The sequence below is a fragment of the Pseudocercospora fijiensis genome, assembly GCF_000340215.1.
Source record: "Pseudocercospora fijiensis CIRAD86 unplaced genomic scaffold MYCFIscaffold_7, whole genome shotgun sequence".
NCBI lineage: Eukaryota > Fungi > Ascomycota > Dothideomycetes > Mycosphaerellales > Mycosphaerellaceae > Pseudocercospora > Pseudocercospora fijiensis.
This window is the reverse complement of record NW_006921538.1, coordinates 2,988,359-3,015,953: the sequence shown is the minus strand read 5'-3', so window position 1 is coordinate 3,015,953 and position 27,595 is coordinate 2,988,359. Positions and strand designations below refer to the sequence as shown.

General features: G+C 43.3%; 5 protein-coding genes across 5 annotated transcripts; 3 read left to right on the top strand and 2 right to left on the bottom strand.

Moving 5' to 3' along the window:
- Nucleotides 1-1,728: 1,728 nt before the first annotated feature.
- On the top strand, nt 1,729-4,459 carry MYCFIDRAFT_86878 (uncharacterized protein). Its single transcript, XM_007931150.1, has 10 exons — nt 1,729-1,938; nt 1,991-2,071; nt 2,126-2,178; nt 2,229-2,486; nt 2,556-3,220; nt 3,287-3,442; nt 3,506-3,716; nt 3,786-3,843; nt 3,896-4,108; nt 4,158-4,459. Exons 1-9 carry the CDS (start codon nt 1,801-1,803, stop codon nt 3,926-3,928), a joined length of 1,653 nt encoding a protein of 550 aa, XP_007929341.1. The 5' UTR covers nt 1,729-1,800; the 3' UTR covers nt 3,929-4,108; nt 4,158-4,459.
- A 6-nt stretch (nt 4,460-4,465) lies between these two features.
- On the bottom strand, nt 4,466-7,157 carry MYCFIDRAFT_86877 (uncharacterized protein). The gene is made up of 4 exons (XM_007931149.1): nt 6,276-7,157; nt 4,981-6,219; nt 4,712-4,919; nt 4,466-4,656 (listed from the first exon to the last, which is right to left on the bottom strand). The coding sequence occupies exons 1-4, from the start codon at nt 6,624-6,626 to the stop codon at nt 4,613-4,615; spliced, it is 1,842 nt and encodes a 613-aa protein (XP_007929340.1). The 5' UTR covers nt 6,627-7,157; the 3' UTR covers nt 4,466-4,612.
- MYCFIDRAFT_177339 (uncharacterized protein) lies at nt 7,114-7,325 on the top strand (the record flags this gene model as incomplete). The annotated part of the gene is made up of 3 exons (XM_007931148.1): nt 7,114-7,171; nt 7,200-7,287; nt 7,313-7,325. The coding sequence occupies 3 exons, from the start codon at nt 7,114-7,116 to the stop codon at nt 7,323-7,325; spliced, it is 159 nt and encodes a 52-aa protein (XP_007929339.1).
- Nucleotides 7,326-10,969: 3,644 nt separating this feature from the next.
- On the bottom strand, nt 10,970-12,349 carry MYCFIDRAFT_31919 (uncharacterized protein; the record flags this gene model as incomplete). Its single annotated transcript, XM_007930614.1, has 1 exon — nt 10,970-12,349. One exon carries the CDS (start codon nt 12,347-12,349, stop codon nt 10,970-10,972), a length of 1,380 nt encoding a protein of 459 aa, XP_007928805.1.
- A 1,262-nt stretch (nt 12,350-13,611) lies between these two features.
- Nucleotides 13,612-14,667, top strand: MYCFIDRAFT_110089 (uncharacterized protein; the record flags this gene model as incomplete). The annotated part of the gene is made up of 3 exons (XM_007931147.1): nt 13,612-13,785; nt 13,838-13,988; nt 14,039-14,667. Coding segments are annotated over 3 exons (954 nt in total), but the record flags the coding sequence as incomplete, so codon positions are not given.
- Between the last annotated feature and the right edge of the window lie 12,928 nt (nt 14,668-27,595).

Sequence of the window (27,595 nt, the reverse complement as noted above, 5' to 3'; positions counted from 1 at the left end):
TGCCCTAGCCTAATATAGGGGGTTGCTTATAAGTTGTTCTATATCGAATTCCGGAAGAAGGGGTTGTACTAGTTTAGTTAGCTTAGTCGAATATAGATTAGTAAGGACCTAGGTCTTATATCTAGTTAGGTACGTCTTGGTTTGCTTAAACTATCGATCCTAATCGTTAGGTCTACGAAGGATTACTAGCTTGCTACTACTAAGGCGGCTAGCTAATAAAGGAGCTATTATTAAGGTTATATTAACTTTGAAGCGATTGTAGAGGTTTATATAGTTGTTTCTTAGTGCCGTTAAGACTGTCTATTATTGTCGATTGTTAAAGGTCTTATAGGATAGAAAAATTCTTTCCTGCTATAGAAGTCTCTAATACCGCGGATTAAATCCGGGCTTATAACTATTACGTACAGCGCAGTGGATTACTTACGTAATACTGCATTGCCGGCGGTTGAATTGGCTTCGTTAATTGCCTATATTCTGCTCTATTCTATGGTCTAAAATACAATGAAAATTCTTCAAGCCAAGAAGTCACGTGCTTGTTATGTGACTGAGCTGACGCGTCACACTGGATCGGGCTTGCCGGCCGTGAGGTGCGGTCCTTGTGTGGCTAGCTGAGGGCACGCCGTCTGCACAAAGTTACAAACACAGTAGGAGGTACGTGAGCACTCCAAGCTATCAATAGCTGTGCGGCTGAGCCCGCTGGATTGCTATTCTACTGTAAGCTCTGTTGTCAAACGCGTGCAAACACGGATTTAGGCTACCTCCATTCAGGCTTGCGGGATGAAGAATTACGTCACATCGACTTTCATTAACATTTGATGGGACTTTTACGACATTTCAACGACACACAACTAATTCTTCTCCTACAAGCCTGAGAACAAACCGGGCCAAACCAGCCTACAGAAAACAGCTGTTTGCCCTCGAAGGCTATAACTCGATAGCAACACGACTTTGTAGTCTACATAGCACTTGGAGATCGCTTGGAAGAAGGCATACAAGAGCCTCAACTATACAGTCTATATCGAGCCTGTGTGCTGCTGCTATAGGAGACCTTCTGAGCTGGACTAAATTGCGACAAAAGTCTTGGCATTTGCCCTCGAGGGCAAGACAGCAGCAACAACGTGTATACCCCGAGACCTGAACACCTGGAGGGCCGAGCTACAGATGTATAGAAGGGCCCCTTCGTATTATACAAGAGTTGTTGGTACTGAATGGTCGTATTACGTCCTAGAAGCCGAGGAAATCTACGGGAAACCTAGGAATCGTACGGACAACTGGCCTTAGTATACAGAAGATAGAGCCTACAGTACTAATATTAGCGATAGGCTTGTATGAAGACAATTCTTCTTCTTATCATTGCGCAGAACAGCTTTTTTGGGTTTGTCTATCTAATATATGGTTGTGCTTCTATAAATTCGAATTCTCGTTTGTATACCGGACGGTTGTATAGGAGCCGCACGGTTTTCTTTCAGGCGCTTCGCTGTAGGCTCAGCATAGACCGCTAACCAGATACATATTAGTGCAGATGATGTAAGAACGAGCGAGAATAGAAACAAATACGTATAGACGGTGGAAGGTGGAAGGTGGAAGGTGCATGCAAGCCTACAAAGCGGGGCGCCTGAATGGAGGTAGGATTTAGGGGCTCTACGCCATTACAAGGCTGCTTCCGGCCTCGCGGAATTGTCAACTCATCCGGAGCCCAGGCGTCTTCAATCTGTACAAGCCTCCATACTTCCATGTAATTTCCATCACGCTGCTCTTGTTTTGCAGCACTCTCTTTACCAGATCATAGAAGCGCCCACAATGGGTCCAGCAGAAAAGCCGTCTCTTTCAGACGCCCAACCTACCCATCTCATCGCCCACGATGTTGAATTTCTTGCAAGCACTGCGTCAGAACCACCGAGCGAACTACCTGAGATTCGAACGCTCAGAGGACTCAAGGTAACATCTGCGTGGTTCCAAAAATCAGAACTACATACTCATATGGTTACAGTGGTTTCTTGTTGTACTCAGCATCTTGTCGAGCGTGTTGCTCTATGCTCTGGACAACACCATCACCGCCGATGTCATTCCCGTTCGTGAATAGACCTGACCGCATTTGTAAAACATGAAGCTCACAAGGGTATAGGTCATTGTGAGAGACATGGGTGGAATAGACAAGTTGCCATGGCTCTCAGTCTCGTGAGTCCCGGGGTCTTTGGCCTTTGGAAAACCGACTGACACAACAGCAGGTTCATGATCGGAGGCGTCTGTTCTGTACTCCCCTTCGGCAGCATGTACGCCCTGTTTGATGCAAAGAAGCTGTACATCACTTGCATTCTTCTCTTCTTGATCGGCTCCGCTGTGTGCGGTGCAGCGCCGAGCATTGACGCTTTCATTGTCGGTCGTGTCATCGCTGGCATTGGCGGCATCGGGATCTACCTGGGCGTTATGACATTGTTGTCATGTAACACGACCGGCAAGGAAAAGCCCATGTACTTAGGGCTCGTGTAAGTCTCGGTCATTTTCTGGAGCACGTCAATTTCTTTGTCGTCAGCATAGATTTCTGACCCTCACAGCGGCCTTATCTTCGGTATCGGAAATGTCATCGGTCCTCTCATTGGTGGCGCATTTGCTGATTCGAGCGCAACATGGCGATGGGGCTTCTACATCAACCTCTGCTTGATCGGCCTGCTGAGTCCAGTCTATCTCTTCCTCATTCCAAGCTACAGGCCACAGCCTGGGCGAACCATACTCGCCCGCTTTGCACAGATCGATGCACCTGGTACAGTCCTCAGCATCGGATGTCTTGTCTGCCTGGTCATGGGCGTCAATTTTGGAGGCACCCTCTATGCTTGGAAGAGTGCGGCAACCATTGTGCCGTTCGTCCTCGCTGGGGTTCTTCTTGCAGCATTCGTTTTCCAACAACGAGCGACATTTCTCACCCCCAAGACAACTCGCCTATTTCCGGCCACGCTTCTCCGGGATCGAGAAGCAATTCTCCTGTTCGTCTTGACAGCTACCTTCAACTCTGCCGGCTTCATCCCAATCTACTATATCCCAACGTACTTTCAATTCACACGAGGCGACTCGCCGCTCCAGTCTGGTGTGCGTTTACTCCCGCTCATCATCACAATCACTTTTATGATCATGGTCAACGGCAGTTACTTGTCCAAAGGTGGATACTATATGCCATGGTTCCTGGCTGGCAGCTTGCAGGTGCTAGTCGCTGGTGTTCTCTTCTGTAAGTTCGACACTTACTCTCACTCGATCATTGACTCAATCGAGATACTGATATGCCTTTTGCTAGCATTCATTGACGTCAATACATCAATGGCACACATCTATGGATACTCTGTCCTACTCGGCATAGGATCTGGATGTGGCATGCAGTCTGGATTTTCTGTCATTCAAGCGATTACAAAACCTGAACTCATGTCATCGGGTATTGCGTTCATCATGATTGGTATCTCTTTCCAAATAATGCTCTCCACCGAGTCCATGCATCAAGTTGCTGACATTTCTCTAGCTCAATTGCTCAGTGTTTCTCTAGCCTTGTCGATCTGTGGCACAATATTCGTGAACACCGCCCTCGAAAGCTTGCAATCACTGCTCGTCGACTACTCAAGGACAGAACTCCAAGCAGCCTTACTCGGTCTGAGTGGAGAGTTTCTGGCATCCCTAGACTCCACGCAACGTGCCCAAACCCTCAGTATCATCGTTGAGTCGATGGCGAAAGTGTCAGTATCTGGTCTTGACTAGAACAAACCGCATAGTTCGTCCATGGCTAACCCGAATCGCTGTGACAGTTTCATCCCCGTCTATGTCGCTGCTGCTGTCGGTATTGGAGCTTCGCTTGGTCTGAGAGTATGTCATTTGAGTTCCACGCGTCTTACATGACACTAACATACTTTCACAGATGGTCAAGATGACGCCTGCTGTCGCGATGTGAGAAGACGTCAATCGATGATGGCTGGATCACGCGATTTACCTTCATGATTGCCCGAGTACGAAGCACCTGGAGTCTTAGAGTGTCATAGCTTAGAGTGGACTTGTGGTGTGTGCATTGGTTTCAAAAGTATACTTTCTTACTCCGAGGAGAGCCAAACCTGACTCTGAAGTCATAAATCACGTTAGTATGTACAGATTGCAGAAATTGCAGGCCCTGACCCTTTACACAGGAATTTATATGCATTCGAGAATGAAAGCGAGCAAGCTCAACTTCATTTCGACCTGAAATGGGTATCGTGGCATGCTCACCTTCTAAATGAACATGACTGGCAGGAACTGTGGACGGAATTCCGCTTAATGATAAATGTATAAGATATGTGACATACTTCTGCTTGGATTGACTCGTGACTTAGCATATAAGGTGTCACTTTCGGCAAATGCTATCATGGCAACATCTTGATTGAAAATATCAAAAACAAGATAGCGGCACAAGTTGCCAACATAGGTTCAACATATCAACATTTTTAGAGAGGATTGTAATCAAAAAAAACCTTCCATTCGTAAACGCCCTATACAATATATACATCCGAAAATCTCTTGTATCGATCATCTCAAAATTGGACTTGCAGTGTGAAATCGCCAAACACTGTCAATATTCAATGCTGATTTGATAGTGGTTTGGAAATCACGAGCGCAAGATCTGAGCGGCGATCTTCTCGGCCAAGGCATCTATGTCTGTCAGTGGGGCGGGACACTCAGATGCTGCAAGATGGTAGAAACTCACAGACTGTAGCCATAGGATGCCCCGGAGGCAAGAAAGGGAAAGCACTTGCGTCAACCACACGAAGTCCCTTCACGCCGATGACATTGGCATTCGAATCGACGACGGCATTCTTGTCATCTTTCCGACCCATGGCGCAAGTACACGAAGCGTGGAACACAGAACCAACAGATTTCTTAATCAGTTGGAGCAGTTCGGCATCCGAGGAGACCTGTTGTTCAACATCAGCCGCATGTATTTGCAAAAAGAGACACAAGACACAAATCACGTACCTGAGGACCAGGGAAGTATTCCTGGCCAATCAAGGCTGGGGTGATGGCCTTCGTAGCGAAAATTTCGCGCACGCGTTTGTAACCAGCTAAAGCGACTTCTTGATCTATTGGGCTAGATAACCATCGGGGATCAATGACGGGCGCATCGCTTGTGTCGGCACTGCTAATGCTGACTGAGCCGCGTGACTGAGGAGCCTGCAGTGCAATAGCAACAGTAGCGTAATTGTATCCGTCTGTTGGTTGAGCTCCGTTCTCTTGGTATCCCAAGAAGCCGCCCATACTGAGGAACTCAATATCAGGCCAATCTGACGGAAGCGAACTGAGGACTGATCGTGTGGTCGAGGAAAGAGTGCTGCGCAGACGCGAAGGTAGCTTTTCCCAGCCACCAAAGTCGCCCACGGGACTGGTCAAGATACCTGATTGTTGCGTGTTGAAAAGATTCGCCGCCTGAGCGGCAAAGGCAGGGTCCGCCATGGCCGATGCTGTGATGACATTGACGCGGTAGCTAGGCCCCATCAGGATATGATCCTGCAAGTTTTGACCTACACCAGGACGGTCCGCGATGACGGGGATGTTGTATTTGGAGAGGGTGGCAGCAGAGCCAACACCGGAGACCATCAACAGTTGAGGCGATTGGAAAGCTCCCGCCGCGAGGATCACTTCGCGTTTGGCCGACAAGGTAAATTGTTGGCTTCCAGTCGAAACAAGGACCCCTTTTGCGGTCTTGTTTGAGAAGACAATCTTCTTTGCCATAGTGTTGGTGTAGATTTTCAAGTTGGACCGACTTGCTGCAGGAGTCAAGAACGCAGTCGAGGACGACTCGCGCTTCTGATTGCCCTGGAGGGTTGCGATGACATAGGAAGAGCCCATGAGGACTCCACTTGTGATGCCGCTGCTGACCGCGATACCAACTTCTTGCATGCCCTTCTGGACCCACGAGGAGATTGCCTGAGCGTAGTTGGGGAAGGTGATGGAGAGGGGACCACCCCTTCCAAGACTGCCGGAATCATATTGCGGTGTGGCGTTCAATGCTCGCTTGCTCATGTCCGGAGGGTTGAAATCGAGACTCTTTTTGAAGTAGGGCAACCAGTTGTCGTATGTGTACGAGTTGTCCCCGACCATGTTGGCCCACTGTTGGTACGAGCCTTTCGTGGCTCTGAGATAGCCCATGTAGTTACGGGCGCTGCTGCCTCCCAGACATTTTCCTCGAGGGTAGTGGATCTCTGCATCGAAAACTCCCTGTCATGCAAAGTCAGACTCATATGTCTCAAGCCTCAAGAATTACAGTTACTGACCTTCTGCGGGATGGTGACAAAGCCCCAGTCCACATTGGGGTTTGTGTCTTCTGGATCTTTGCCGGTCCATAACGTGTCAAAGAGCGGGATTTCACTCGTATTTCCAAAGCTCTCGTAGTACGTGCCAGCTTCGATGACTGCCACACTTCTCGAGCCCTTCTCTGAGAGTCTTGCGGCCATGGCCAGGCCAGCGGTACCGCCTCCGACAATAACGTAGTCGTAGGTCGCTGCCCCAGGACTTGCTTGAACACTGTTGCGGGGCGACAGATTCTTGTTGTATTGGAAAGGTGCTGCTAGTGAGATGGAAGCAAGAGTCAAAACCAGCCCGGCGGCGCTGAGCAGAGAGTTCATGTTGGCGTTTGAGGATCAGAGTTCGAGGTGATGATAGTACACATTCTTGCGGCAGATACGGTTGTATTAAAGCACTCGATAGAGGCTGCAGTGGAAAGCCAGGAACCGACCATCTGAGAGACGAGGCACACTCTAACATCACGATGCCGCGTTATTCCAATCGACGGCATGGGACTGAGCATGGCTATTCCAAGCCTTAGCTGAGGTGGCGGCTTCGCCACCGCCCGCCAGACGGCCACGATGTCAACAGAGCCAGTAAAGCTGGAAAGGATTCATCCTCAAGCGAGCATTGTCTGAAAAACATACTGTGGTGTAGAGAGTGGGTAGCGGAAGAATCTCCGAGTGTTGGTGGTCTATTCTGAAATGGCTCAGCACAAGGTGGAACGCCCACTTCGTTCGCTATCCGGGCGCTGGCCGTTGTCATTCGTCGTAGATGCAATCAATGAAAAGCCATCAAGCCGATTGAAAGACATAACTTAATGACAGTATGGAAGTGAGTCCAGTGATTGTGGCGCTTGAGGCTGAGGAGCGGGAGCCAAATTTTTGTGGATGTCGCTACAATAGTCGCCGCAGCCGCATGGGTACATTGTCACCGTCCGTTGGTATTACGCCAAATATGGCCCTATTTGATCAAACTGGCCACTTTCATTAGCATAATTTGGTCAAATAAGGCGTCCTTGGTCAAGGTTCATACTTTAATCAAATATAGCGCTTTTAATTAGGTCCTAGGAGTTGTTTAGCTATTATAGGTCCGTGTAGAAGTCCGTATTGCTAGTCAATCCGGTTTATAAGCGCTTGTTGCTAAGCTGTAGAAGCTATATCCTAGCTTAGTAACCATAATCTATATACTATACTACAACACTATAATTATCGCACTAGTATACGCGGAATCGATTATGTTTGTCTCGTTACGTATTCTAATCTAGAAATTATAGTATATAGGTATATTGTTGTGCTATAATAGACGCTAAAATCTAGCAAGCTAGATCTTCTAACTATACTAATTCGACTTTAGCTTCTTCGAAGAAATAGCTTCTCGATAACCCTCTACTACTAACGCTAGCAATAGAGGCCTCGTCTTCCGCGCAACCTCGCTAGATACTACTCGTTTCTATATACGATTGAACCGTAATATACCTCTTCGACCGCTACCGCAGCGACCGAATTAGACCGTTATTGTACCTAGTTTCGAGAGCGACGAAGCGACTCGTATTAATCTATTTCCGCCCTCTATAATACTAGCTTTTTAGCAATACTTGAAGGATAAGAAGAATAGCGGCAAGGATAAGCTTCTTGTAACTCGAGAGCGCTATTTGCGGCTACTATAATAGGTTACATTAGACGATGCGATTATACTAAAAGCGCTCGGATATAACACACTATCGAGGCAAGAATATAACGAGAAGATATAGGCTCGTAAGCGCTTTATATACAACACTAAAGAGGCGCGTTTGTATACTATTAAGAAGGACGGTTCTTCTAAGAAGGTAATCTAAGAATACGAGATTTGGCATATTCTTACTACCGAGCACTGCGCCTTTAGACACGCTCGTTATAGTGCAATATAACACCTAGTAAATAAGCGCTTCTATAGTATAACGAAGGCGGATATCTAAGAGGTGCTAAAGTATTGCTATATATGTAATTTAGTAGCAATAAGGCCGAAGATTTAGACTAGTAACCCACTCGAACATATTGTTGCTAGTAAGACACTTAGTAGGGTGCAAATAGACCTCGTAAGGGCAACTCGGAGGCCTAGGCACCTATTTTACTAACATTTTAATAGGTAGACTTCTCTAGTAATCCCGACGGCCCTTACCTTTACCTACTCTATCTTAAAGACTATAAAACTAAGTTCTGTCGAGTCTACGCCCTTACTTCTAAGGAGTCCGCCGAGGTTGCCTTCTATATATAGGACTTCGCCTGTTTCGTAGGCATTGCAGCACTGTATTAAATAGATAATAGCAAGGAATTTAAGGGTGTTGTTAAGCGGCTATTACAAGCCTATAGTACGAAGATTGCTTACGGTGCGCTATATTATCCTTAGTCGCAAGGCCTCGTCGAACAAGCTAACGGTGTTCTTAAACGCAGAATAGCCGCTATTAAGTTACAACTCGGTCTTAGGGGGTAGGTTATAGCGGCATATAAGGCGGCTCGGATCTATAACAATACGTAGCATTTAGCGATTAAAATGACACCCTTTAAGGCCTTCTTTAATCGTAACCCTCTAACGTAACCTCGTATTATTTCCGAGGCTCTGTCCGCTATAGTAACGGAAGGAGATGCTAACATCCTGTTTAACATTAAAGACCTGCGTCTAGTTAACGAGATTAACGATAATACTGTTAGTATCGCTACTAAAGAGGCGGATAGACACAATATTAAATAGTCTAGCGATAGACTACGGTTTAAGCGAGACTAAGGTGTACTACTACTTCTAGAACAGCCTCGGCAAGTACCTAAGCATCTAGAAGCTAACAGAGTCGACTCAACTGCGTAGTATTAAGCTAGCTAACAACGGCGTACTACCTATATCTCGAGTGCTAGCATTTCCGCTAAGATTGACCACTCTTAGAATATACTTATAGACTATATTCGAGCCGCTTAAGAGGCTGCAAACGCTAAAGACGACCGCCTACGTAAATACAGCAATCCACGTACCTTCTAACTTAGTAATATTGTCGGCTTCTAGATACTATAGCGCTACAAGGTGCTAAATAGACCTAATTCTATTACTTGCTAGGTTATCGAGCAATTTAAGGACGAAGAAGGCAATAAGAAGCCCCTGTTCAAGTTACTAACTCCTTAGGGGCTTCTTAAGCACTACTAGCATACAAGGCACTTCTATAAGAAGGACTCTATCTTCTGTAACGACTTCTCGGTCTATATAGGCTATAAGAACAAGGTAATAACCGTGTCTTATGCCGCTAAGCGACAAGCTAACATTCTACTTACTATATACACCGCTTGTCGCTATACGATTAGTTAATGCCGCACTAGACACTGTAACTGCCGCAAGGCTAGTTATCTATGTTCTAAAGCCTGCTATAGACCTAGCAATACCTGTCTTAATATAGACGACTATAGACACGCAACTAATAAAGATATAATAGGCGATAGCGAGCGAGAATCTACCGCCGAAGAAGACTATAACGACGACAATGTAGCGATTAAGATTAGCAGCGACAACGACTCTACGCTAAGGGCTTCCGCCGCGCCTAAGCCTTCCTTATCTATTAACTAACCGTTAGATTCTTCTACAACCTCTTAAGAGCCTTCGAGTAATGCTATATTGCTTAGCGGTAACGAGACAATAACACTAAGTTAGGTCTATAATAAGCCGTTACTTCTAACGCTTAGAAAGAGGAAGATTAAGCTAACTAAGAAGATAAGGATACAGAAGAGCTTAGACAAGGTAAACAATAAGGTAGTAAAGAAGCGGAAGGTGCCTACTAGAGTCTAGAAGCGACTTAATGCGAAGGCCCTATTGCGGAGGACTTAATATAGTAGTAGAGGTAGTAAGGTCGAAGAAGGGGATATAGGGAGAACCTAGCGCTTAAACGGAGGACTTAGGGCTGTTTCTATATATAATATTAGTCTAATCTCCTCTTCTATACCTATCTATCCTCTACGAAGTATGCTATTGCCTTTAGAAGCCTCTGTTCTATAGTTGTTATCCTCTCTCGAATTTTGAATATATCCCCTACTTATATGTTTATGCTAAGAAAACTAGTATTAGGATTTCCTTATACATTCTATACTAGGAAATAAGACGACAAGTTATCTCCGGATGCGACAGTGAGCGTATAGTAACGACAGCGAGCGTAGTTAGCCTACGAGGGCTTGTTTAGCAAAAGATGGCCTTTTTAGTTAAATACTAAAAGATCAGGCTTTTCATCAAACTGGCGTAAAAGCTTAATCAAATAAGCCTTGTTTGACCAAAGTAGTAGTACGATGAAAAGGCGCGGACAACATGCGCCACTCACGAGATTATTATGTGAGAAAATTCCATCTGCAAGACTTCGTCCCCGACTCCCCACACCCAGGTAGTAGATTGCAATCCCGGATTGATTGTGGACCACACTGCCAGGCGCTGAAGGTGTCTAATTTACCCGCTTAATGGAAGAAGCATCCACCCAATTAAGCCAGCGCCACATCGAGATCTCTGGTTTATTCTGGTCACACCAGGCGTAAGGACTCATGCAGCGTCAAAATTGGAACAAGCAACATCTCTCTGACTACGTAAATGAAGTGCCTTTGTATCGCTTCACAGTGCAGGACGACTTCAGGGCTGTATGCAGTGTCATTCACCGGAGTTCTGTTCTAACTATACGAAGACTAGACTAAGGTCCAACGCCTGCAAGAGCCTTATCCAACCGTTCATGACTGTATTGGAAGGATGCAGGAAGCTTCGTGTCCTGCCACGACTCACCCATCACCAGCTTCACTAGACCAGGCACACAGCTGAAGATGCGAGCCATACCGTGTCCATTGAAGCCGGCACAAATGAACTGGCCCTCAAGACCATCAATCTCGCCAATATAGGGCACCTTGTCAGGGGTCATGGCAATCAGACCCGACCAGGCATGGTCTAAGCCTTCTCCGTGCCTCTTCTTCTGGGGATTTGCTTTCGGGAACAACGAATCAAACGTTTCCAGACCTTCCATCACTAGCTCATCAGTAAAAGACGTTTCATCAAACGTGAACCCGCTAGGTTTTGCGACACCAAAAATGATCATGCTATCTGTCGCCATTTGCGTCAAAGCATAATAACGGTGCTTTTCGTATCTGAGGGCCATCGAAGTCTTCAGCACATTACTGCCTGAAAGAGCTTTGGTCGGTGTCAGTGAATGCATCTGCACTTTGATCGGAGTGAGGAGCATTACTGTTAGCTGAGGAAGTAGAGCGCCCGCGTATGCGTTTGTGCAATGGATGACTTTGTCTGCAGCCACAACTCCTCGATCCGTGTGGAGGTCCCATTTATCGTTTTCTCCCTGACTGACTTGGCTGACAGGGCAGTGGGTGAACAGTCTGCAGCCTTTCTCGATGGAATTGGTGAGCAACCACTGCGCGAGTTTCACAGGGTGGACCGAGGCCGCAGGCCATTCCCATGCCGTAAGTGCGTCGCGCACACCGGTCCGCGTTCTCGCGGCGTCACCTTCATGCAGTTTGATGTGTTCCAAGCTGCCTCCGGCGTTGGCGTACTGTTCGACGTTGTTCAGCTCGTCCTGTGCGATGTCTTGAGTAAGGCAAACATCGAAAGTTTGCTTGGGCTGGAAATCGCAGTCAATGTTGTGCTTTTGCACGAACTGTCGAACCGAATCCAGAACGATCTTCTCATTGTTGACGATATTGAGAGCCTCTCCTGGTCCGTGGATAGCAGCATAATCGCCGAATCCACTGCAAGCGTCAGGACGAACATGGCCTGCATTGCGGCCGCTCGAGCCAGAGACAGCTTCTCTCGCTTCCAAGATCAGGATTTCATCGGGTTTGATGCCCGACTGGATGAGCTCGAACGCTGTCAACGCGCCTGAGAGACCCGATCCGATGATGGCATAGGGGATGGTAGTCGGTGGGGGACCAGTTTCATTTGCTCTGAGGTAAGGATAACCGCGTGTTGTACGGTGCCAATAAGATAACGAAGCATTCGGGTATGGCAGTTCAGGTTGTAAGTTTTGCAATACTGCAAATGGAGAATTTGAATCGATCTCGCGAGAAGGCATCTTGGATTGATTGATAGGCTGTAGTGTAGCTGATTGTTTGCACTCTGGGTTTCGAGAATAAGCGTCGACTTCACGAGCGTGTGACAGCATTATATGTGGAGGCTGGCGGGTGAATTACTCGATAAAATATTACAGAGCAATTTCAGCTGAACCTGCCGTACTTCTAAGATGACTGCATTCTCAACGTAATATCCTAGCCTCGGAACAAACTTACGTGGAGTCGCACAGGATCCCTCTGTATAGTTATAGGAACAGTGGCGCCAGAGTCAACGTGAGAATCTCGAGATCTCAATTTTCTGGTTGGGACAAGACTTTGCTGCAGTGGCTTGCAGGGAACGAGTTTGGTCGGTATTCTTAGTCTTCGGTCTTGCTCGGTTAGTCTATGGTTAGTCGGTCTGGACTCGAGTTATAGACCGGTCAGTATGGTATAGGATACCTAGCTAGACCGGTGACTATGGTCACCAACTTCCTATTCTAGAAGCGATAGCAAGGTCGACTTCCTACCTCTATAGCACAAGGAATCAAGGGGGCAGGTAGTACTAGATAGCGATCTCTACGCAGTATAGCTTTAGCACAATTTAGGCTAGGCTACCCGATATCCAGAAGATGTAGGCTGTTGTTATGCCCTGTCTTAACTAGTTACTATAATGACTAACTAAGGTCCGTGCACCTTAGTACACCATGGTCTTAATGGTCTGCTGCGGCTAAGATTATGGTAGGTATGGTCTGAGGCCTGAGACTATACTGACCCACCAAACTCGTTCACTGGTGGCTTGCGCAGGCGGAGCAAGAGAGTATAACGAAGCGAAGGCTGAAGCGGAGGAGCCGAGAGAGCGTTTTGTCAACCACGCATCGGATCGATTGGTGAGAAGGTTGCTGCGAGTATCATTCTCGTACGCCCATACAGCTCCGAAAGGATCGCTAGATATAGCAGCATTCAAATAGCAGAGGTGAAGCTTTGCTTTTACGCAGGACAACGACAAACTCACCTTTGTATAACGCTTTTGACCTCTAACATCACCTCCAACATTAACAAATTCAACGCTATGGCAACCGCTGGCATTTCGATACTCTCGTCGGATGAGTTTGATCCTGCAAGCAGCATCTCGCGTCTCGACAAGGGAATCCACACGGTCGTTATAACGGAGATCGTCGACGAGTCTCAATTAGACTCCGAAGAGACGCCATCGTCTCATTTAATCTCCTCGCCCAAGCAACTCGGTGATTTCTCTGTCGAGGCAGAAAATTTTCGTCTGTCATTTGAGGTTTTAAATGTCCTAGAGAAGTACGGCACCCATGTCGGGATGTTAGACACCACTACACCCTCTGGTCCTATCCCATGGAGTGGAAAGCTTCGATTCTTGCCCCATGTCTATCATCATATCTCAAGGTCCACCCCGGTCCAGCTCACGATGCCAGCTTTCCCTTGCAAGAGCGTGAGTACAACCCATCGATTGCACGGTATATGTTTGGCTGACAAGGCTTTAGCTGAATCGCGAGAACAAAGTCCTGGGCCATCTTCCCGACCTCGGAGAAGAACTTGCCCTTCGCCGATTGAATGCAATGGCCGAGAATGTGAAGGAGGCCTACGAGTTTGGAGCCGTCGTCAACATTGCGTCTGACGGAGTCTTGTTCAACGGTAAGGCCGACATGATCCACGACAGTTTTAGTGCTAACAGCTGATGACAGACGTCCTCGGTATCAGCGACCAAGACTGCTGGGACTATGGAGTCGAGCTTGAAGCTATCATCAAGAGGGAAAAGTTGGAGAATGTCAGGTTCAGACCTTGCATGAGTGTGCTTGGCTTCATCTGCGACGATGGCTTGACGGAGAAAGTGTTCCTCGACACAGCACAGATGTGCCGCGAGCAGCTCGAAACACGGTTTGCCCCGACAGAGCAACACCTTACACAGCTGATCAAGAGCGATGAAGATACTATGCTGACTTACTGCGGCATGGTCAAGTTTTTGCAGTCCGAGATGGAGACGAGTCCGACACTCATAGGGCTGGGGAGCAGTGCCAAGATCAGACTGTACAAGAAGACGGCAAAGGCGATGATGAGACGGTCTGAAGCGTTCACAGGCGCCATTCGGACTCTGTTCCCTCACCACGTTCGCCTATCGATGCACCCATCCTCGGGTGCTTCAAAGCTTTCTGTCGCATTGATCCCGGCAGCCGATGGAGGATTCCAGAAGTCACCCTGGCACAGTTGTGTTGCTCTGGGATTGAACGGCCAACCAGCTTGTGTCCACTCCGAGGACGTTAGGGACACTCATGACCTCATTCTGCGAAATGGGCGTCCATACTTTTTTCAAGAACGTATCAGAGAACCATTTAGTGAGTGAAGGGCGTTCGGGGAGTCTGATGACGATCTGAAAGATGTTGTTACGTACACATCGATGTACACGGCATTCACTATGGCTAATTTTTAGCAAGCTTGGCAAAGGCTATAGAGGGAGTTACTTTTGGCGGGCTTTCCGATTGGATGGCGCAGTGTAGGCGATGTTTGCGCCCGTAAGTTATATAGCGAATTTGATTAAACAAGCCCTATTCTATTACTAAAAAATCTTTAATAAGATAAGGCCTATCTCGTATTCTAATTAGTAACTATAGCTTATTACTATCTTTAAAGTTATAGTAGTAATACTACTAAATAGTATCTAATACTAGAGACTTATTATATTACTATAAGTACTTATATAGCTTATTAACTAAGATGTAATATCTAGGTCTCTTATAATAATAGAATAGGTATATATAGTAAATAATAGTAATAGTAGACTTATAAATAATATATTCCTTTAAAATCTATATAAGATCTAACGTATTCTATAAGCGAGCTAGTTACCTAAGCGAGCTAGTTAGAATTTCTTAGCACGACTAATCTTTTAATCGATATACTATATCTTAACAATATAACGCACAACTATCTAATTAAGAAGGCAGACTCGTTCTTACCCTTTCTATCTATAACTAGAACTAATCTTAAAGCCTCGGAAGCGTAGCTACGGCATTTAAAGTACCTTCTTCGACCCTAACTACTAGATACTACGGAACTCCTTCTCGACCCTATAGTCGTAATAGCTAGTATAAGCTTACCTCGACTAAAGAGCGAATAGTTATATAATATATTCTTAACCTCGATTCGCGAGGATTTACGCCCTAGTTATATAAGGTAGCATATATAGCGGATAAACTACTTAAGATACGAGGGGGATAGCTAGTTAGTAAGAACTAGCCTATAAACTTAGTAACGCGTTTATTAGAGCTAAAAATAGCTTATAACCGAGCGAAGGACCGTTAGAGAATACTCTAGGAAGACCCCGAAATAATTAGCGCGTAGTTCGAGCTTGTTTAAGAGACGAAAGCTAAGTATAGCGTCGAGGATAATATCGAGCGGAGGAGGGCCGATAGGTATAGATAGATCTTTAACTATAAAAGAAGCTATAAGGAACGTAGGGGCTAAAGTAGGAATAGCAAGTATATTGTTGTTATCTACAGGTTAGAGCTAGACCTAAAAGGTATTAGCTTAGATTAGTTATATAATTGTACTTATATAATCTAGCCTCCCTTAGTATTACCTACTAGGTTACTAACTAGACTATATATTCTAATACTCCTACTTAGGACAGTTAGTCCTTAAGTCTAATCTAAAGGTCTAAGTTCAATTAAGAATTTCGATTAGCTAATTAGATACAGTAGTCTCCTAGTTAGTATAGTGTATCTAACTAGCTAGGTTCAATTCCTAGGTTTAGTATTATATAGAGAAATACTCTTATAAGAGAGTAGTTCCTCTATGTCTTTTGCTTTTAACTATTTATGTAAGTTAGAGTTGTCTAATAAATTCCTAGAACTATAGCCCTGCCTTTGGCTTAGTTAGGCTATTAGCTACTATCTCTTTTGTTAGAGTATATTCTACTGCAATCTTCCTTTGCTACTATAGATTTCTAACCTTATTAAAGCTAATATTAATATGTTTTAATCTCTTATAGATATAAGCATCTTTAACTAGAGTTAAAGCTGCTTAGTTGTCCCCTATAATCTAAACAGGCCTAACTTCATTTACTACATTAGAATTCCCTTTAATTAATAGTTGAAATAAACATTCTCCTACTAACTATATACAGTCTATCTCCCTTAAGAGTGCTGCAAGGAACTAAGATTGCTTTATATATACACTTATTGCTATATACTTAGCTTCTATAGTTGATATAGCTACTAACTTTTGCTTCTTGCTTATCTAAGAAACTAGTAATCTATAGAGAAAGAAGATGCTTCTAAGGATTGAAACTCTATTAGCTTTGTCTATTGTATAGTTAGAGTCTAAATATCCTATTAGCTTTCCTCCTCCTCTTCTAAATATTAAGCCTAAGCTTAGGAATAATCTTAGGTACCTAGCTAATTTCCTAAGTGCCTTTAGATGTCTCTTAGATAGATCTGATATATATAATCTAAGTCTTCTAAGAGCAAAAGCAATGTTAGGTCTTGTTATAGTTATTAGCTACATCTATATACTATTCTAACTTTGGTACTTAGTCTTGTTATACCTTTCTTTATCTAGGTTAGATTTCCTTAGACTTTTATAGCTATTAAGTAGTAACAAGGTTAGGTAGGCCATTTCTTTAGTTATTCTATACTTTGCAAGGTTTTCCTAGATATAATACTCTTAGTCTAGCTTTAGAGTACTATTCCTTCTATCTCTAGTAAGCTTTATCCTAAGAATTTTAGTTAGTTTACCTAGGTCTTTGATTTTGAACACCTTGCTTAGTTCTTTCTTAAACTAAAGAACATCCTCTAGCTTTAGTACTATAATAAGAATGTTACCTATATAAGTTAAAACTATTAGGTTTCTTCCTATTGTAAATGATATAGATAATCGGTAAACCGTTAGAATTGCTTGCTATTCAAACAAAGGACTTACTAGCTACTTATATACCCTAGCGCTAAGAATTACAAGCTATTACTAAGCCGTAAGTAAATAATCTTGTAACTTCCTTCTCCTTCTCTTACTTATAAATCTAACTAGACTCGTACATTCTCGAGTATTCTAACACTCCCTCTACTTAGCTATCTAGTCGTAAACTAAATAGCTAAGTCCTAATCCTTCTTAATCGTTTTTGTCCCTAGGACTCTTTTTACGTTTTCTTCGAACTTCCCTTTTGTTAGGGGCTTAGTAAGGAAGTCCGCGAGTTAGTCCTTTATCGGAATATACTTTATATCGACTAGCTTGTCCTCGACTAGTTCCTATACGTAATATGCCGCTACGTCGATATATTTCGTTCTAGAATAAAACTCCGGATTTCGTACTAAAGCGATAGCCGCCTTATTGTCCCCGTAGATAATCGTAGGTTCTTTATAGTTGTCTTCCGTAAGGTATCCGGCTTGCTCGAGGAAATTTCGGATCTAAATAGCTTCCTTTACGGCGTAGGATAGCGCTAAGTATTCGGCCTCCGTAGTACTAGTTATTACGGACCTTTGTAGTTTAGTAGACTAAGATATAGGTCCTCCGGCTAGTAGGGATATATATCCTATCGTTAACTTCCTAGTTAAGTCCGCCGCGTAATCCGAATCGGTATAGATAACTAGTAAACGAGTAACTAAAGTACTCGTATTGTTTTCGTTCTTCGGGATAGGACTATACTTTATATAGTAGTCCCGAGTATTCCCTAGGTATCTAAGGCCGTAGATACCTCCGTCGTAGTGTCTCCTAGCTAGATTTACCGTAGATTAGCTTAGTCTTTGCGTTAGAAAAGATATATCCGGCCTCGTAGCTCGTACGGTCTAATTTAGTTTTCCGATAAGTCGTTAGTATCTCCGGACGTCTACTACCTCCTCGTCCTTTGTTATAGGTAGTAAATTCGTATATCTGTTTGCCGGAGTCGATACTCGGAAGGTTTCGTCTAGATCTAAGCCCTCTTCTCTAAGCGTATTTTCGATATAGTGCCTTTAATCTAGTAGTATAGATCCGTCGGCCTCTCTCTCGATTCGTCCGCCTAGTATAAACTTAGCGGGACCTAGATCCTTTATTTCGAACCTCTATATAAGCCCGTCCTTTAGCGGTTTAACCTCCGCTTCTGTCTTCGCTAGTATAATAAGATCGTCGACGTACAACGCGACTATTAGCGTATAGTCGCTATTAACGAAGACCGATTGATCCGCGGGTATAGCGTAGAGGTCGTATTCTTTAAAGAAGGCCGTAATAGTCTTATTCTAAACTCGTCCGGATTGTTTTAGTCCTAGTACTCCTTTTAGGAGTTTAAGTACTTTATTAGTTCCGGGAACATCTAGGCCTTCCGGGATAGCTAGGTAGACTTCCTCTGTTAATTCTCCTAGTAGGTAGGCACTTACTACGTCTATTTGGAATATAGTAAGTCCTTTACTAGCGGCGATAGCTAGGAGAAGGCGTAGGCTTTCGAGACGTATTACTAGAGAAAATATCTTAAAGTAATCGATTCCGTAGCGTTACGTAAAGCCCTTTCCTACTAATCTCGCCTTAAATTTATCGATTTCTCCGTTCGGTAGTATTTGTACTTTAAACCCCTATTTCGGAGTAATAACGTTTGTTTGCTCTTTTCCGTCCTTTAGCTTAGGATAGTCGATAATCTCGTAGGTATTATTAGCCGTTAAGGACTCGATATATTCTTTAATAGCGTCTTTCTACTATCGGGAGAAAGGGCCGGTAATAGCTTCCGTATAGGTCTCGGGAGTAGGTATTTCGAAGGCCTTTCGATAGTCGACTTTTAGAGCTACTAGCCCTATCTCGTCCCTTAGTCTCTTCGGTACTTTAGGGACCCTCGTAGTCCTTCGTAGTCCTCCTTCGTTTATATTCGAATCTGTAGGAGTAGTAGAAGCCGTAGAAATAGTAGACCTTTCGTCGTTTTTATTTAAATCGTCTTCTTTATTTTGCGGTTTCGGAGTATCGTCTTCGGCCTATCTAGGCAATAGTCTGCCTTTTCGGGTTCTTCTTAGCTTTATCGTCTATCGGACTTCGTAGTAATACAAGTCTCGTAAGACTTATTTAACGTCGAAAGCTCCGGGACTCCTAGTAGTACTTTATATACGTTTTGTTGTTTTTCGTCTCCCGGATATCCTAGGCGTCGGTACTAAAGTAGCGTAGTACCTTTAGTCGTAGTAGTAGCTACTCTCGAAGTCCCGATAGATCCGGATTCCTTTAGAACGTAGGACCGTCCGATACGTACTCCTTTTACTAGTTCTTCGTTTCCTCTTCGAAGTATAGCCTCTTCTTTAGTAAATAGAGTCGTAATACCTCGTTCCGAGAGTTGGCTTATCGAAAGCAGGTTATAACCGATCTCGGGTACGTATATAACGTCCGGAATCGTAGTCGGGATTCCCTTAAACCGTACGAGGATTATACTAGATCCTGCGACCTTTATTGTTTTACCGTTCGCTAGAGTAACTTTTCCGGTTATTTCCTTATAGTCCGTAAAGTAGTTGTTATCGTTAGATATATATCTAGTGTATCCGGAGTCTAGGATCTAATCCCCTTTATTAGATAGTCGAGTCGTAGAATCGATAGCCGTCTAAGCCGCGATCTTAGATTCCTCTTTATTTTCTTAGATTTTTCCGTTCTTTTAGTCCTATTTATACTTCCTATAGTCCCGTTTAAAGTGCCCGATCTTTTAGCAATAGTAGCACGTCTTTCCCTTAGCTTTATTAGGCGTGTTAGGCGTGTTAGGCGTATTACCCTTCTTTCCGTTACCGGCCTTATCTTTCGCCGATTCCTTAGTATATCGGGCTACTACTTTATTGCTTTTAGAAGTAGTAATAGTATATTTAACGTCCCGTAGTCGTTAAACTAGTTCCTCGTAGGAAAGAGTAGATAAACCGGCCGCCTTTAAGGCGAATATAGTAGACGAATACTCTTCTCCTAACGACGATATAAGGACTGCTTTCTTAGAGGCGTCCGAAGGAACTTCGTCTTTGTCCGCGGCCTTAATCTCGGATTGGATTTGCGTAAGAGCTAAAGCCGTAGTATCGATACCCTTAAGAGCTTTAAAGGAATAGAAACGGGAGAGTAGCGTCGAAACCCGTTCCTTTATCGATACTTCGCTTACTTCTTTTATTTTATCGATTACCTCCCTAGTCGTACGTAGTCCTAGGAGGTATATACGCTTATCCCCGGCCGTAGACTTAATAAACGTAACTGCTTTTACGTCTTCTTCTTTAGCCTCTCTTACTTTAGCCGAATCTTAGCTTATAGATTCCGGTATACCTTACCTATACTTCTAAAGGCCTTGTCCGGATAAATAGTCTTAAATTAGATCGATCTAGATAGTATAGTTCTCGGTAGTAAGTTACGGAATTCCCTTTACCGTACCGATAGTCGTCTCGGTAGTAGATATCTTTATCGTAAGATTTCTCGACTCGTACTAGTCGTATCGTTAATATTTTTAGATCGTTTAGTTCGTATTAGTCGGTTCTTTTCGCCTATAGACCGGCGTCTATAGCGGAGTAATAACCGTTATCTTATTATTATTCGAAGTTAGTCGCTTTCTTCGATTTACGGAGTAACGTCGGATAAGGTTTAACCTTGCGCAAGCGGGTTGCCTAATCGGGTAATTTCTCAAACTTCCTTATTTCTTTACTTGCGTTCCGGGCTTATAACTATTGTAAATAATATAGATAATCGGTAAACCGTTAGAATTGCTTACTATTCGAATAAAGGACTTACTAGCTACTTATATACCCTAGCGCTAAGAATTATAAGCTATTACTAAGCCGTAAGTGAATAATCTTGTAACTTCCTTCTCCTTCTCTTACTTATAAATCCGACTAGACTCGTATATTCTCGAGTATTCTAACATCTTTTATTATATAGATAAAGGCTCTATAATACTTAACTTTAGGGAAATTATTATCCTCTAATTCTCTTAGTCTCTTCTATATAGTTAATCTTGTAATTATACTATAAACTCTTTCTTCTCTTAACCCGTTATTAGAGATTGATTTTCTTCTCTTTGAATTCCCCTCCTAAGCCTAGATATTCTAGTTGTCTTAATAAGGTTCCTCTTAGCTCTGATTTGGAGCCTGCTGTTTATGATTTTGTTTTTCTTCTTCTAGATCATCTATTACCTAATATTAGTCCTTGTCCTTTAGTAGTGGAGGTAGCTAAACTTGCAGTAGTATTAGATCTATTTTCTCCTTTCTTACTAGCCTGCTAACTAGGTTTCTTGCTAGAGCATAGCTTGGCTAGTTGAGTCTAGGAACATTTAAAGTTATATCCCCTCCTTTCTTATCCTCAAACTAGACAGCATTGTTGTAAGCCTTTACAGCCTTTATATTAGGCTCCTAGAACAGCCTTATCTTAGATATGTTAGGCACATACCTAATAAACACAGCAACTTTTCCCTTGTTTATTAGTTTGTCTAATCTTATTCCAATTAGCTAAGATTTGGCATCTATATACACAACTGCTCTACATCCCTAAACCTTAAAGTATAATATATAAGGTCTTTTTCTAGTAAAAGCTTCATCCGGTAAAACCTTGAATCTATCTATATCTAGCCTATTTAGAAGGGCATTTCTTATAATAGTACATGTATCTAATACTTCTAGCTAGAACTTAACTAGTATATTTGATTCTTTAAGCATTGCCCTAATATATTCTTTAGATGTCTAGATTGACCTTTCTATAACTCTATTTTAGATTAAGTTGTACGCCTTAGTTATATAGTAAGAGATCCTAGATTCTTTCTCCTACTGCTTAAGTAATGTAAGCAATTCCCTTGCTCTATTACTCCTTACTACCTAAAGTTAGTTTCCCGACTGCAGTTTAGCTTTCTTCCTCTATTCTTATAGGGTGTTTGCTATATCTCCTCTTGATTTTACTAGGAACACCTACTTCTTTCTTAAAAAGTTGTTAATAATCTTAAGCTACTATTTGAAACCTAGCCTTAAGACAGGTAGTAGTCTATAGATATCAATTAAAACAAGGGAAAGCCTAGCTAGCTTTCTCTTAGTCTCTCTGCCTCTGTGTTTCTTTATCTTAGCTAGAGAACACACTCTACAAGGCTAACGCTTTGTAGGGACAGGAATTCTTTCCTTTAGGTTAGTAACTTTGTAAAGGTCTCTTAGTAGTCCTTCCCTAAAGTGTCTAACTCTTCTATACTACAGCTCCTACTAATCCTAGTTAGTCTAGGCTATAAAGGCACAGGCATTATCATTTATTAGGTCCTAGGGAATGTATATAAATGCAAGTTCATCTAGGTCTTAGCTAATTTCCTTAATGAATAGTACTCCTCCTAAAAGCCTTGTCTAGACTGCTAGCTTCCTGTTAAGTGAATTAAGCGTGAATTTTAGTAGTTAGACACTAAACTGCTTACTAAATTATTTCTAGGAAACAAGATTGACTCTAAGCCTAGGTATAAAGAGAACACGGGCGAGACTATTCGAGAATCCACTCCGGTTATTCGAGAATCCGGGCATCCGATTACGGAGGAGGCCTAAGGCAAATTTGTTAGTTATGTTCTCTACCGCTAGACCTTACCGTTACCGCTGTTTTAATCGCTGTTTTAACCTAAGCTCGCTGTCGCTATCGATAGCTATATTATTAAGCCCTTCTACGTAGTTACAAGCCGAGTATAATACCGCCGCCTCTACTACCGCTACTACCGCCGCCGCCCCTATTTAATTATATAATCCTAAGGTCTTCTAGTTGCAAAGAATGCGTAGTAAGAGGCTACGGTAAGAGCGAGAGCCGTACCTAGGCGACCTTTGTTAGGGCTAAAGAGGCTATACGTAATCGGTATATAATTAGGCCGAGTAAAGCTAGGGTCTTAGTGCCTTAGGCAGGGCTTAGCGCTTAGCGTTAGGCTAACTAGCCTGCCTTCCTCCCTCTCCTCCTAGACCTCTATCGAATACTACTATATCTACTACTACCCTATCTACCTGCTAATATAACCCTTCTTATATAGTATTCGATCTACCCTTTAAGGGCAGCAGCTAGATAGTCCTTATTTCAAGCTTTTAGCGGTATAGCTACGAAAACCATCGATTTAACTATATTACGCCCGAAGAACGGGACCTATACGCACTATTCTACTAAAAACAACTATACCAATTATTAAGCAAGGCCTTCTATACGGCCTATTATACTAAGTTAAGCACATTAGACCGATACCTACTAATTCCGCTATATCCGTACTATAAGGGGTTACAATATATTATTAGTGCTACCCCTTATTATAATAGCCGGCTTATTACGAAGCAACAACAACCGCGGCACCGCTAGCAGCGCTAGCAATAATAACACTAGTAGCATAGTGCCTACCGAAGTACCTGCTAAAGTGCCTCCTACTAAAGAGCCTACTAGAGGGCCTACTAAAGAACCTATAATCGAAGGGGACGACCTATCGTTGCCTATTAACGACATTCTTAGCAATATTATTAATCGACGATATAGCTAACTAGCCTTTAGTCCCTAACTAGTAGGGAGACTTTAAGAAGCTACTTAAAACAGGCTTACTGCCCTACGTTAAGAGTAGTAGCTAAAGGATAACCTCCTCGAGCTTTGCCGCCTTTAGGAGGCTCTAATAACTAATACTAAACTAGTAGTAGGGCCTTCCTCGCTACTTGTTTAAAAGAAGGATGCTAAGCTTAAAGACTATACCGTGTTTAATAGCTCTAGCCGCAAGCAGTACAATAATTACATACGCGATTATAAATTAAACTAGCGGAATGCACTAAGGGCCCTGCTAGACGACTATTCGTTAGTCGTCTATGCTATATAATACATTAATAGAGACCTAAAGCGTACCTAGGATAACTACTTTAACTCCCTTACTAATTAGACCGCTATTTAGTAGCAAACCTACAAAACTATTATGCTAGACACCCTTAGAAACCCTATACTAAGGCAACAATACGCTTAGGACTAGTACCTTCGGGCTAAACAAAAGACTAATCAATTAGCTCGCTTATTTAAGGCCTATTTAAAGACCCTCGAGGACGACCTTCCGGCTAAGACTAATTCTATATAGATCTCTAAGATACGCCTAAAACTTAGGTAGGAGCTTATCCTCGAATTAGACCGCCGCCGTGTGTTTAAATAGGCTAATCTAACACGTATTTAATTTATAGTCGAAGTAGAAACAGCCGAACGAGCTATTTAGCTCTAGTAACGACTAGAATCGAGGATCCGACTAGCTAGTACTAACCGTAGCAATCGTAGCTACGGGGGAAACTAAGGTTCCTACTAGAACAATAACGCTAACAATAGAAGCAGTAACAACGACCGTAGAAGAGGCCGTAGCCGACGGCTATATAGAGGAGGCCGTAATAGGGGCCGTAGAAGGGGCTCGTATCCTTATAACGCTAATCGCGCGACTAATAATAGTAGCAGCTATAGCAACCTTCTAACCGGATTAAAGGGCTTTAATTGTAATTAGACCCCGCAGTAGTTCGGTTTCCGAACTACTAAACGTATATAGTTTGGTTTCTTAGCGGCGAACTAGCTCCCTAGTTCCGGTTTGGTTTTTTCGAACTATATAGATTCCTAGTTTAAACTAGAGACTATATTAGTTTTACTATAAGGACACTCTTATTCGACTGCCGGCTACGATTGCCGGCTATAATAGTAACTCTGTTACATTTACTACGCTCTTTTGCCGTTGCTAGGGCGTAGTTGCCGTTGCTAGGGCGTAGTTGCCGTTACTAGGGCGTAGTTGCCGTTGCTAGGGCGTAGTTTTACTATAAGGACACTCTTATTCGACTGCCGGCTACGATTGCCGGCTATAATAGTTACTAGGTTGTATTTACTACGCTTTATTACCGTTGCTAGGGCGTAGTTGCTATTACCGGGGCGTAGTTGCCGTAGTTGCGAAAGCTTACTTATATAACGTTACGTAGGCGGCAACAATTAGGGCTTCGCGATATTCTTATACTTTCAACTTCTTCCTCTATACCTATACCGATAATAACTACTATACGCTACGCCCCCGCCCCTTTCCCTTACAATAGCAAGAGAGAAGCGCGCCGCGCGCTAAACAGAAGATAGAACTAAAGACCGCGAGTTTGTTTTACCTAAGCGTCTAACTAAAAAGCGTAAGACTAAAGAGGAGTACTCTACGAAGAAGAATTCCGTACGAGACCGCGAGAGAAAGGACAAGATAGATAAGGATAAAAGAGCTAAGGATAAGAGAAGAAAGGCGCGGAATAAGGCATTCTATCGATAGCTAGCGCCTATAGAAAAAAGTAAAGGTTAGAATAAGAAGACAACCTAAGAGAAGACTAAGAGGAGGAAAGAATTACGGCTAGTTTTCGAGCGTAAAGTTCTAGCAGCGTAAGTCAATCTAGCTAGCGGCCGTAGCTAGCAGCTATAGCCGGCAGCCGTAGCCGGTAGCTATAGCCGGCATATTTTTCTTTAATACGTTAACTAATAGCATTTAGACCTATAGCCGCTACCTCTATCGATACGACCGATAGTAACGGAGATGTTTAGATAGCCGAGAACAACAATGCTAGAGTTTAGGATACCGCGACAGAGCTTAATACTACGAATAAAGGAACTAAAAAAAGCGAGGAGATACTATACGTCGATCTAGTAATAGGTACAGTCTTAGGGCCTAACGCTATAGACGATAAGCGCTAGGAGTAGATCGAGTATAGTTAAAGAGACGAGATACTAGTAAAGGGCTAAGGCATAAGTCCTATCAATCTAGAAAATTATAGTTAAAGCTACTACGAAAAGCTAGCAAGGATTGGAATCGAGACTAGTCGTCTTTATATCCTCGATATAGAGTAGAAGTTTCTTTATTAGTATTAGAGCGAAGCCTTTACGTCTATAAAGGCAAAGTAGCTTGCGATTAATACGATCGAGGCTAGGTATCTAGGGACGGTAGAAGTGTTACTATAGGAGGAAGGGGTATAGGTAATTATTCTATACTCGGCATATATAGCCGGCGTTCGTAGCCGGTAGATACTAACAGTTAAATAGAAAGCGTTTCTCGAAGGCAGAGTGCTACTGCTATATAAAATCTTTACTAAGGCAGAGAGGGCTTATATCCGGAATCTAAGCTACTAATAGGATAGGTTAGCGTTAGAATTCTCTGAATCTCTATATAAGCCTCCGAAGGATTACCTATTTTAGCGATACGGCTTTATCTCGACTACTCCGTAGGTACCCGAAGAAGCTCGAGCGCTCTTTAAGGTCTTTACTAAGAAGCGGAAGGAGTTCGAGGATTAGGATTAGTTAATAGAGCTATTAGTTAGTCTTGGGTTTCGTAGTTAGACTCGGCCTAAGCATTTGCTTATCGAGTGTCTTATACCGAAAGAGGATAGATTAAGACTAAAAACGAGCTTAGATTCGTTAGGTATAGTAGCTCGGTTCCGTTAGTAGGAGAGAGCCGCCGTATAGAAGGCAAAATTCAGGTAGTTAGGGTAGCTAGGAAAGAAATTCTAATAGTTAGGCTAGCTAGGGTAGCTAGGAAAAAAAATCTAGTAGTTAGGTAGCTAGGAAACAAAAAAAAAGGTAGCTAGCTATTTACTGCCTAGCTGTTCCTAACGATACGATGCTATAAAAGAAAGGGTGTTTCCCTATAGCTACTAGTATACATCTACTACTCCTAAGTCCTTACCTTACCGTACGAAACCTTAAAACATGCCGACCGACATTGTATATACACTAGGCGCTACACTAGGAAGGGTAATAACGAGACGATAGTCGAAATAGTCTAGTATACGAGCGAGATTGCGACAACGTCGAGAGGAGGTCGTATACTTACCTTCGAGCCTATTAAGTCCTAGACGACGATTAGGGCTAGATTTATCCTCTCCGAATCCTAGTAGTAGGAATTCATTATAGGGTACTACTACCTAGTCCTTACCTTTACGGAGTCTAAGTAAAAGGTTATTCGGAGATATAAGAACATCGAGTATTAACCCGGAAATCTTCGAAAAGGCTAGCTAGGCGTATCTTTAGAAACCCGAGTATATAGAGCAGTTCAATTAATAGGTCTATAAGATATAGTTCCCTTTATACTTACGTTCAAAGGAGTATAAACTCCGGAAGTACTCGATGCGATAGGGGAGTAAAGAGCGAACGGATATATTCTAGAAGTTCTTTATAGAGGGGGCATTGTACCGTTATACGACTTCTCGACTTAAAGGTTAACTAGTAATTGTCTACAACTTCTACGGTTTAATCTTAAAATACCCGAAACTAGGGGATAGGAACTTATCGCCTACGAACTATCTCTATTCTAAACGGTATCGGGAATCTTAAGGAGA